Genomic DNA, 11823 nt, shown 5'->3' with positions numbered 1-11823 from the left:
ATAAGACCCAAGAACTAGAACCTCAGGTCTGTCGATGCCCATAGTGTCTAGTCGGCTCGAGTCGGCTACATATAACTAAAGCAGCAGTTTACAAGTATCACAGATCCACAGTATAACAAGTATAACAACTCATATTTACTCAAGTCCTTACGTCTCACACTATCTATTACACATCGGCCAGCAAAACAAACACAAAACCAACACCCAGATACAGAAACATCGAGCACCTAGAAAGATCAAAATCAAAATCAAGACAGGAATCGCTTCACCTCCGCACAGAAAAGGAAAACAAATCCTATACAAACACCAGCGCGTAGAGATGAAGAAAAGTAGTCTTTGGGACAATTGATAATGGATAATAGATAGATGGAATTGGTCAAATGTGTAACAAAAAAAATACAAGCCATCTGAAAGAAAAAGGGATAAAGATACGGATAATGAACAGTTGGGGGAGAAGTATCAATTATCACACAAGACGCCGTTGTCATCAAGTCATGAACAAAATTGACTATGGCTGAGGCCCAGTGACTGGGGATGGAGAAGCACCGTGCATTCCGTAGGCTCCGGGAGCGGGACTCGCGCTTGTGGAGGTTCTGGCTCCTGGGGCAGGGCTGGCACTTGCACTGCCGATGTCACCGCCGACATTCTTGATGCGCTCTTCGACGCGCTCCTTGTGCTGCCTGTTGCGGAGGTGGACTTCAAAGTTGTCCACGGTCATGCCTGGACCTGGGGTGTAGAGCTTCCCGGGGCAATCGTGACAGCGGATGCGGGGGAGGTATTGATATTTGACTTTCTGGCCGTCCGAGAGACTGTTAGGGTTGGCCACTGGGGCGAGGGTTTCGGTGTCGACGGCGGAATATCGCATCACTCCTTCAAAAGAGTCATTTGGGTGAGATTGTTTGAGCTTTTGGAGACCGGCTGCGAGCCAGGGGGGTGGTGGGGGCTGCGTGAGGCAGGGAGTCAGCCACGGGCCAAGTACTGGGGTTAATATCTACTCACGCCAGAAACACCTGGTTGCGGGGGGTTCGGGGCATCAACAGCTCCGGTTTGTTGTGGTCGCGGTGGAACATGAAGTCGGGACTGTCTATCGAGTGGAGGTGCCATCGCTCGCTGGACACCAGCTTGGAAGGAAAAGATTCGCTTTCCGTTTCTCAAATCGACAAGCTTATCTCGTGGCATCCTCAGTCTCACAACCAACTTTTCAGGCTCCTCCACACTTTCCTCTCTGTACTGCTGGCGTCTGGATGAGGCCCGAACTTCATATGCCACTGGTTCAGGGGTCGCAGATTGGCCCAATGTTTGCCGAAGGGCCGCATGAGCTGCACTTGCCGCACCCCGCATACCTCTTGTACGAGCAGTGCCTTGTGCGAGATTGGGACCTATTGCCGGAGACCCAATAGAAGAATCATCGCTATCAAACTCATCAGAGTCATCGTCCCGCTGTCCAGTCATTCCACGGCGGCGACCAGAGCTAGTCCGCTTGACCACGTTGCTTTCTTCGAAGGTACCGACCGAGTTGGGAATCACAGATGAAACAATCATTGTGCGTATCGTGCGTTGGCGGTCCTTGAGATCTGGCAATGCCGGGCCACCCCGTCGGTTGATGGATCGCTTTTGGCGGCGCTGTTCTCGAGATATCGAGATTTCGGTACGTTCAAGATCAGCCTCATTCAATTCGTAAAGATAAGGAGTGTGCTCTTTGGCGGATTGATATGGTCGGAAGGCGGAAGATACGGGGGTAGGGAGGAAGGAGGTGTGTAGGTCGGGGTCCTCGATTGGGCGACCATCGAACGGGTGAGCGACAATGTACAAGGATTTAGTGAATAGTTGAGACTGCTCGCGTATTGAATGTGCGATGGCAGTGGTGAACTCGCCCGAGAGGGACAGGTCGTCCGTCATGCGCATGGCAAACTCTTCGGGTGAGTTATTGGCGTCATTGATATCCCATTCGAATTGGTCGATGAGTGTATGTTGACCGATCGTGATGTTCAGTTTCACTAGAATGCGCATCTCGTCATTTTTGTATGCGCTGTAGGGTAGCTGATCATCGAGGGGATCTTCGTGGACAGAAAGGTGAGGGTAATAATCCATCACCTGCTCCTGTATACTTTGAGAGATCATCCGCGCTAAAGGGGTCGAGGTCTCCAATGGAAGACCCAGGTCCTCGACCAGTTTCTCAGCAAACAAGTCCGGAGATACAACTCGGTCATGGAGGTTCCAGGTGAAGGTATCGCGGATCTTGACCTTGTCCCAGTCAATATCCAACCGAATAGGTACGAGGTCCTCCGTCTGTTCGCTTTGGATCTTTGCATCGCGTCGTGAAACTCGGAGTTCTCGCGTCTTTCGGTTTCCTGGACGGCGTCGGTGGACGGGGTACATAAGTTGAGGATGTTGATTGCGAAGGTCGGTGCGCGGGTTTCCAAATCCCTCGTAGCCCACTCCATAGAGGGCAGCCGGGTTCATCTGATTTTCACGTCGTACTGCCAGATAATAGTCGCGCTCTGCCCGCTTATTCTTTTGCAAATCAAGGCCGGGGTTTTGCCAGGCACCTGCTGCGGCGTGTTGAAATTCGCGATCCACATACTGCTCAAGAAGGATCTTATCAAGTGGTGTTTCGCGAGCGCGAACGGGGATGGCACCAGAGACCTCCGTTGATCGTACAGCAGATCCGTCATTCGATCGGTTTCTTGCAGAACCGTTGCCATTCGAACGAGCGGTACCGTTAGAACCCTCACTGCCCTCCGAGGGTGCTGGCATCCCTGAAGCAGCCAGCATAGCTTTCGCGCTTTGTTTTCCTTCAGCAATTGTGTCTGGTGCTTGACCGTTCGACTGAGCTCCAAAGTCGATGCTGTCGCTTAACTCCCCCGTATCCGACGCGCCAGAGCCGTTCTGAGAACCCGATTGAGGGTCTCTCGGCGATTGCTCAGGCTGCAATGGGCCACCTGTCAGTTCAGGGGATGGCATTGTCGATGGATCAAAAAGCGAATAGGAGCCGAAAATGAACGTGACACTCAACACAACAGGAATAGTTGAGACCGATTACGATAGCATTATGGTACTAGACCTGAACGTGCGATCAACTCTTGGTTAGCATGTGTTCTCAGACAATGAAGTATCGCACCAGTTGCTGTCGCGACCGTGCCACCCGTGTCACTAGTGAGGTTGAACGTGTCGCAACGGGGGGATGTTCCGAACATGCCACATTCACCAACTAAGGATGCACCAGGTCTGCTGGTATGGCATATGGGAGGGCCTGGGAAGCTGAATCGAACATACCAGGGCGGAAGGAGAGCTCGATGTTTGAATGGTCCGGCAGTTCCAACGCAGAATGCGCTCCAGTCGGAAGGTCCAGATCACTGGCTTTATCACGGACGATGTTCTACCCCGGATGGTTCTTCTATAACCTCGGGGGCGGTTGCGTTTCTTAATGGCAGGGGAGGTGGAAGAGGCAAAGGAGAAGAGGGAGAGTACCCGTTGCAAGTGTCCGCACCCGTCAGGATCAGAAAGCAAGGAAGCGCGCTGTTTCACCCACGCCAACAGCCATGGGGGATTGAATATGATAATAGTCTATAGGGGATCTGAAGCTACTCCCAGATGTCCAGCAATGGGCTCCTACAAGTCCCAATACCTTCAATACCAATGTTACTGAATTCGCGCTTACCGCTCTGGTGGTCATGTGACCTTGTCGTTATGTAATCTTATCACGTGTCTGCGTCCTCTGTATGGCTTCATTACTGAAACTTAGGGAAGAAGCTAGTAATTGAAGGATATTCAAACTTAGACTTTGTGGCTATTGGCTTACTTGGAGGAAGACTTGTAATTTGGAGTTTAGGAGAAAGGGCTGTGATATGGAAATATTGTGGATCGTAGTTAACAAGGAAAGCTGGAGATATATACATGTGGGGGGAATAACATTAGTTATTTACAAAGAATCAACCTGGAATGCTCATCATTTTGTATCTGGCAGTAAAGAAACTCAGTTCATACCCAATATTATAAGACGTAAAACCCAAGGTTGAGGGAGACAAAAAAGATCTTTGAAAGGGCGAAGTGTAGATATCTGTATCCGGCCACACTGAATGGATGTCTTAATACCTAATTTGAAATAGATCTTCATCTGCAGGCCTGCTGGTTTAATGGTATAATTCACCGTTCGGATTCAGTTCCAGTGTTGGTTACGATACTATCTCGGTGAGGCTCCGCGTTCGATTCGCGGGCAGGCCCTGCTTTTTTTTTTTCTACTTCTGACCGACCGACCGACCACCTTGCCGTGGGCGGGAAAGGAAGGGAACATGCATGCATGCATGCTGTGTTTTCAATGACTTTGTTGTAGTTCTAGTTTTTGCAGTGCCACTCTGGTTTCGACAGTAAGTAGTAAAGCGAATCAGCAAGAGAGGATCCTTTCTACATATTTATAGATAGGGAGGGTGGTCAATTAAGTGCTAGCTAGATTCACGTCCCCGGATGGCTCCTGTATGTAGTAAGTAGGAGCAGGGAGGCTAACTATGATAATGAAAGACGTGCCCTAGGGAGATGTTTATATAGTAGGCCTATATCTATTATATACTTCAAAGGAATGTGTCTAGATTGTACATGGGAATACCAGCTATAGCAAACAAATCTCCGTGCATGGTTTGATTTTCTGTAGTCTATCTAATTCACTGGAAATACCCCAGGTGGCGGTATCCACCTCGGCATCAACAGAGACCGAAACAACCGATATGCAACAAATGAAACAGGAATAACCCAAGGGACGTATTTATGATATCATCCGATCCTGATCTTGCGCTCTCTAGACAAAACTATGATTGGACTTTATCTGATCTGATTTTTCATCAATTATACATGTTAAGCCCCTCGGACATCGGAAAGCGCGAACGACCGCACTCCGAACACACTATGGATCTAAACCGGCCAATTCTAACACGTCCGAGACGTAACTCCGAGGCAGAAAGATGAACGAAGACAATCTTTATATGGGTGCCTCTTGTCCCGGGAGTTCATTCCAATCCAAACATTTCCTATTTGATACACATCACGGCCCATCCATTCGACAGAGTGCCAGCACACCTCGATTGAGCATGGAGAACCATTCCAATCAGCCTGGCACAATTGCCAGCACACCTGACGAACAAACCGATGTTGAAAGTGCACCCGAACCAGAAGTCGAGGAAAAGCCCACTGACAAAGACCCCAACCTCGTTGAATGGGATGGTCCAGAGGACCCTGAGAACCCGCAGAACTTCACGAAGCTACGCAAATGGGTCATTACATTGACCTTGTCCTCCATGACCATGTGGATCACCTTTGCATCCAGTGTCTTCTCCACAGCAACTCAAGTCACCGCAAAGGAATTCAATGTCTCGACCGAAGTCATGGTCCTGGGCACCAGTCTGGTTGTCTTTGGCTTTGCACTTGGCCCGTTGTGCTGGGCACCACTGAGCGAACTATACGGCCGTCGTATCCCACTGTTCTCCGGCTATGCCATCTTCGCCATTTTCCAAATCCCCGTAGCCGTGGCCCAAAACCTGGAGACGATCCTGGTCTGCCGTTTCCTGATGGGCGTTTTTGGCTGTTCGCCTCTGGCAGTTGTCGGCGGTGCCATGGCTGATATCTGGAATCCCGTTGACCGCGCAGTGGCCATTGCTCTATTCAGCTCAGCTACGTTCCTCGGACCCGTCCTGGGCCCAATTATGTACGTACAACCCGTCTTCCATTATTCTTGCTATATCCAGACAACTAACATCATCTCCAGCGGGGGCTTCATCACAGACTCATCCCTAGGCTGGCGCTGGACAGCCTGGATAACCCTAATCGCCTCAGCCTTCTTCGGGCTAATCGCCCTCGTCGTCGTCCCAGAGACCTACGGCCCAGTCCTCCTCCAAAAGCGCGCAGCCCGCCTACGCACCGAAACCCGCAACTGGGCCTTCCACTCCTTCCTCGATGAACACAAGCCAACAATGTCCGACATCGTAACCAAATACCTCCTCCGCCCCTTCCAAATGCTCTTCCAAGAACCAATCCTCCTCTTCATAACAATCTACCTCGCCCTAATCTACGGCATCCTATACCTCTTCTTTGAAGCCTACCCAATCTCCTTCAGCCAAGTCCGCGGCTGGAAGCACGAAGGCGTAGCCGCACTCCCATTCCTGGGTATCCTAGTTGGCGTTGTGCTCGGCGCCTGCCTAATCATCTACACAACGAAAACCCGCTTCGCCCGCAAACTCGCCAAACACGGCCATGTCGTTCCCGAGGAACGCCTCCTGCCAATGATGATCGCTTCCTTCCTCTTGCCCATCGGTCTATTCTGGTTCGGCTGGACTTCTGATCCTAGCATCTCGTGGGTGCCGCAGGTCATCGCCGGTGTGCCTATTGGCATGGGCATCTTGGTTATTTTCATGCAGGGCTTAAATTATATTATTGATGTCTATATGATGTTTGCGAACTCGGCTATTGCGGCTAATACCCTTGTGCGGTCGACCCTTGGTGGTGCCTTCCCGTTGTTTGCTACGCAGATGTATACCAATCTGGGTGTCGAATGGGCGTCTAGTGTGCTTGGGTTTATTTCTGTTGCTATGATTCCTATTCCTTTCTTGTTCTTCTTTTATGGTGCGAAGATTCGCGCTATGAGCAAGTTTAGTCCCAAGTTCTGATTGGGTTTTGTATGGGATTTTTGCATTTATTTTTGGGCTTGCAAAGCTTTGGAGTCTGGGTTGACTGTTTTACCTGGCTTTGGTGTTGCATGATTATAGAACTCCCCAGATTACAATAACAGATAGAATTAATTATATTCTCTAAACTGAGCCTCATTGTCCGAAGGTTGGTAGTATAAGCCTTAACCATAAGCCTTACGAAAACAATGGCTGTAGGGTTACAAGACAAATCGGCATCAACAACTACAAGTACGACAGAATCATTTGAATGTAGATTTCTCTACCTGTATTGGCTATTATGGCACATTGTATGCGGGCAAAAACAGGAAAGAAAAAATCAAAAAAGAGAACATCTCATTAGCCCAGCGATCAAACCCGCATCTCCACCCTGGCGAAACGATCTATACATAACGAATCCCCGTGCAGAAAGCCAGGCATAGCTGAACCAAGATAAAAAAAAACAGGAAATAAGTCATATCACCCCGTAGCAAAAGGAACCCATTTAATCATAGAGGCTGTCATCATTGCCGGCATCGCCGAAGGTATCATTCTCCTGGACCTCGCCGGCGGAGGGGAAACGGAAGAAGCTGCCACCACCGGTGTTCTTAAGGCTCTGGGCGAATGCCTCGTAGCGGCGGATCTCGACGTCGCTGACGGAGCGGCGAGCGGACTTCATGGCCTCCTCGAAGTGGGCGCGGGTCAGCTCGGGCACGGGGTCTTCGACATCTTCCTCGTCAACGTCCATTGAGACATCCTCGCCAGCGGCCTCGCGCTCCTTTATGCGCTCGATGTCAATATTGATGGCCTGCTTGATGGCGAGCTTGACGGCACGCTGTGTCACGAAGCCAAGATCGGCACCGGAGAAGCCGTGGGTCTTGCTGGCGATGAAGGCCATGTCGATGTCGTCGGCGACAGGGGTCTTGCGGAGCTGGGCCTTGAGGATACCCTCGCGAGAAGCCTGGTCGGGAAGGGGCACGTAGACCAGAGTGTCGAGACGACCGGGACGGACCAGGGCGGCATCAAGCTGCTCGGGACGGTTGGTGGCACCGATGACGAAAACGTTCTTCTTGGAGGTCATACCGTCCATCTCAGTGAGGAGCTGGTTGACGACACGGTCGGAAGCACCACCGGCATCACCGACAGAACCACCACGAGACTTGGCAATAGAGTCAAGCTCGTCAAGGAAGACAACACAAGGAGCAGCGGCACGGGCCTTGTCGAAGATGTCACGGATGTTGCTCTCGGACTCACCGAACCACATGCTTAGCAACTCAGGACCCTTGACGGAGATGAAGTTGGCGGCACACTCGTTGGCGACGGCCTTGGCCAACATGGTCTTACCAGTACCGGGGGGGCCGTAGAAGAGCACACCACGAGAAGGCGAGAGACCGAACTTCTGGAACATCTCGGGGTGGTCCACGGGATATTGGACACTCTCGATAAGCTCGCGCTTGACCTCCTCGAGACCACCAATGTCGTCCCAGCGGACGTTGGGAACCTCGACGACGGCAACCTCGCGTAGAGCGGAGGGGTTGGAGACACCAAGGGCGTAGCGGAAGTTCTCCATGGTGACACCAAGAGCCTCGAGAACCTCGGCATCAATGGTATCCTCATCCAGGTCGATCAGGTCCATCTTCTCACGGATCTGCTGCATGGCAGCCTCAGAGCAGAGGGAGGCAAGATCGGAACCGACGTAACCGTGGGTCTCGGCGGCAATGGTCTCAAGGTCAACATCATCACCAAGCTTCATGTTCTTGGTGTGAATCTGCATAATCTCCAGACGGCCAGTGGGGTCGGGAATGCCAATGTCGACCTCACGATCGAAACGACCGAAACGACGAAGAGCAGGATCAATGGAGTTAGGACGGTTGGTAGCAGCCATGACCACAACGTTGGAGCGGGCCTTCATGCCGTCCATGAGGGTGAGCAGCTGCGAAACAACACGGCGCTCGACCTCACCATTGGTCTTCTCACGCTTGGGAGCAATGGAATCGATTTCATCAATGAAGATGATGGCCGGAGAGTTCTTCTCAGCCTCCTCGAAAGCCTTGCGCAAGTTGGACTCGGATTCACCAGCCATCTTGGACATAATCTCGGGACCGTTGATCAGGAAGAAGAAAGCACCAGTCTCGTTGGCAACGGCACGAGCCATCAGAGTCTTACCGGTACCGGGGGGACCATACATGAGGATACCACGAGGGGGCTTAATACCAATGGACTTGAAGAGTTGGGGGTGGCGCAGAGGCAGCTCGACCAATTCACGGATCTGAGCCATCTGCTTGCGGCAACCACCAATATCATCGTAGCCAACCTCGTTGAGGTTACCCTCCTCATCCTCTCGTTGGATGGGCTCACCCTCGCAGTGAATAATTGTGTCCTGGGCAACAATGCCGTACTCTGGGGGGTCGACCTCCACGACCTTAAACTCGATTTGTCTCATACCACCTCGTACTGTGAACAGGTCACCCTGGCGGACTGGTCGGTATGCCTCACGGAAGTAAGGAGCGAGGTAGACATCGAAGAGGGAGCCGGTCAGACCCTCAATGGTATCGGCAATGGGAAGGACAGCAATGCGCTTGGCCTGTTTGCGAAGACAAAATCAGCATCCAATCAAAGAGAAAGGGGTGCATGCTCATCAACTTACATATTTGATATCGGGGCAGGGGTGGACAGTGATGATGTCGCCGTGCTTGACACGGAGGTTGTGGCGCACAACACGGTTGATACGGGCGCTCCCGTCATCAAGATCGTCATCGGCAAGGACGATCAGCACTGTGTCCTTACGCTTCTTACCCTTCACCAGGACTGTGTCTCCACGGAAGAGCTGGAGAGTCTCCATGGTGTTGTTCGAGAGGGCAATCACCGAGTTATCATCGTTAACGGCATCGGTCACACTGAAAACCGTTAGCTCCTTGTCCCGAACACCGCCATCTCGCAATCACTCACATCAACGAGTTGGGCTTCTTCTTCTTCTTGAGAATAGCAGTCGAGGTGTCGAGCTCCTGCGTTTACGTCAGTTCTGAGATGTCTGCAAGCTGTCCAAGAGCAGTCTTACCTCCTTCTTCTCGGCGCCAGAGGCGTCCCTGTGGTCAGAGGTTAGCATCAACGACAATCAATACAGGACACAATCAACATACTGGAGGTTGACCCTCTTCTTGTCGTGTGTGTGATCCGGCTCCGTAGACATGATAGCCGTATCTGAGGTCGTGGCTTGGAAGGAAGCAAGCTTGGGGGAACAGAGGTGTCAAGTGCCCAAAACCAGGCGGATCAAGACACGGAGATTGAAATGGAAGTAAAAAGGAGACGGAAAGAACGATGCGATGACCGACGGATCAAAATCAGAAAGCGGATCGACGGGGGAAAGATGGAGGGTGCAGGAATGATGATGTTGAGCTTCAGGTCCACGGTGATGATGATTAAGCTCGGCGCTTATGTCATGGATCCTTGTCCGCCACAGCGAAGCAGATGGAAGTCAGTCGATTGAGAGCCTTGGTGCCTGAAAACACAACTACTTCAGCTAAGGTCCTCATACAAAGAACGTTTGCTTACGACCTGAACTGAATCGATCTATAGAAAGAACTGGATACGTCCGATCTATATAATTTTTCCCCACGGAACTGTTCAAACTACTTAAAGTGCGTATGTAAGAAGCATCTGCAGACCATCTGCACGATTATCACATATTAAGCCTATTAAGCCATCAAATATGACTGCACACTCAAGCGGCTCTGTGATTTATAGGATTAACTGCATCTGGAAGGTGAGTCCGGTATTCAAATTGAACAGCTGCCTGCCACGTTCCTGTTGAAGCCCTGGTTGAGAGGTTATATAGATCGGCCCACGGTACTTCACAATGTTAAAACATACGCCGGTCTAGGCCCAGGAATCCTACGAAATGTCAACCGCAGTTGTAATGACAGAATTTTAATGGCCTGGAACAATTCCCCTGGAGGCTCAATAAATTGTACCTGTATGGTGACTGCGCTAGTGCCCGGATGGTTTTGCAGGTGTGCACCCTAATCAGGCAGCCGAACTGGATCGTTGATAAATTGCAGCGTCATAAGAAATCCTGAGAATCCTAAAGCCTGAGCGCTCATTTGAATAGTGCAATAGAACAATAAACGTGTTCAGCTCGTTGTTGCGCAACGATCGTTCCCTTGACATTTGTTTACCCAATCCACCCAGATCGATCTATATCCTCCTCATCGATTCGCCAACCACCACCCAACACCGAAATGCGCATTCGCTTCAGAACATTTCCCGCCTGAGGCCATGGCGTTCGATCCCTCCTACCCAGAAGACTTCAAAAAGGCCCTAAGCAACACAATCTCAGACAAAGAGATTGACCAATTCCTCAAACGCGGCGGCTCCCCTCGCTTCGTTTACGGGGTCTTGATGCTACCAACCGTCCTCAAATACTATATCGATGGAGACCAAGGGGTCAAAATTCACAAGCAAATGACCCAGGCCACATTGCCTGGCTATCAACTTTACGAATTCGCGGATTCCAGCGCTCCGGTCATCGCCCGTTCCAACAATCCTCAGGCCAATGTCAAGGGCATGCTGGTTTTCAATCTCAGTGATGAAGAGAGGAACTCAATTTACGAGTTTGAGAGTGGCTTGATGCGGCTTTCGAGTGTAGAGGTGGATATCATTCAGAAGAGTTACCTGGGCAATGTGCATGATATGCGGAGAATCGATGCGGGGGCTTTTGTATGGGATGAAAGCGTGCATCTGTTGAGTCCTATGATTGGACTTAAGGTCACGCGTGGTACCAAGTGGGATCTTGTTCCTTACCTTCAAGGTCGGTTCTATCGGGATATCGAAGCGTCACAGTGTCGGGGTGTCCTTGAGAAGAAGGTCATGGAGTCTCAGACGGAGCAATCGACTAGGGCTCAAAAAGATCGGTCTGCACCTCGTGGTTCTCTCACAAAGATGGCCACACAGATGAGTGCAAATGAGCTCATTGACGATGAGGAAGATAGCTCCGAGTACTCGAGTGCCAATAGCGAAATCTTCATGTACTCCCTCGACGAGCGGGAGGCTAACTCCTGATGAATGATGGTCTCTGGAGATGGACTGGGGCTGGATGGCAGGAGCACAGCAAGGATCTGGACCCATGAACAAACTTCACATCTGATATCTCTTAGTTTGTCCCATTTCCGACGAA

At 50.9% G+C, this 11823-nt stretch overlaps 4 protein-coding genes across 4 annotated transcripts; 2 read left to right on the top strand and 2 right to left on the bottom strand.

Annotated features, from left to right (window-relative positions):
- Positions 1 to 508: 508 nt before the first annotated feature.
- On the bottom strand, positions 509 to 2964 carry PENARI_c004G01223 (SWI/SNF chromatin-remodeling complex subunit SNF5; the record flags this gene model as incomplete). Its single annotated transcript, XM_022628924.1, has 2 exons — positions 509 to 943; positions 1000 to 2964. The coding sequence occupies 2 exons, from the start codon at positions 2962 to 2964 to the stop codon at positions 509 to 511; spliced, it is 2400 nt and encodes a 799-aa protein (XP_022490670.1).
- A 2117-nt stretch (positions 2965 to 5081) lies between these two features.
- PENARI_c004G10274 (MFS transporter) lies at positions 5082 to 6653 on the top strand (the record flags this gene model as incomplete). The annotated part of the gene is made up of 2 exons (XM_022629386.1): positions 5082 to 5695; positions 5756 to 6653. The coding sequence occupies 2 exons, from the start codon at positions 5082 to 5084 to the stop codon at positions 6651 to 6653; spliced, it is 1512 nt and encodes a 503-aa protein (XP_022491119.1).
- A 502-nt stretch (positions 6654 to 7155) lies between these two features.
- Positions 7156 to 9840, bottom strand: cdc48 (AAA family ATPase CDC48; the record flags this gene model as incomplete). Its single annotated transcript, XM_022629215.1, has 5 exons — positions 7156 to 9234; positions 9298 to 9547; positions 9600 to 9655; positions 9709 to 9736; positions 9791 to 9840. The coding sequence occupies 5 exons, from the start codon at positions 9838 to 9840 to the stop codon at positions 7156 to 7158; spliced, it is 2463 nt and encodes an 820-aa protein (XP_022491002.1).
- Positions 9841 to 10925: 1085 nt separating this feature from the next.
- On the top strand, positions 10926 to 11708 carry PENARI_c004G06259 (gamma-glutamylcyclotransferase family protein; the record flags this gene model as incomplete). The annotated part of the gene is made up of 1 exon (XM_022629187.1): positions 10926 to 11708. The coding sequence occupies one exon, from the start codon at positions 10926 to 10928 to the stop codon at positions 11706 to 11708; it is 783 nt and encodes a 260-aa protein (XP_022490888.1).
- Positions 11709 to 11823: the final 115 nt, after the last annotated feature.

Source organism: Penicillium arizonense (assembly GCF_001773325.1).
Source record: "Penicillium arizonense strain CBS 141311 chromosome Unknown PENARI_contig004, whole genome shotgun sequence".
Lineage (NCBI taxonomy): Eukaryota > Fungi > Ascomycota > Eurotiomycetes > Eurotiales > Aspergillaceae > Penicillium > Penicillium arizonense.
Note: the sequence above shows the minus strand (reverse complement) of the source record. Positions and strands in the feature narration are given on the sequence as shown.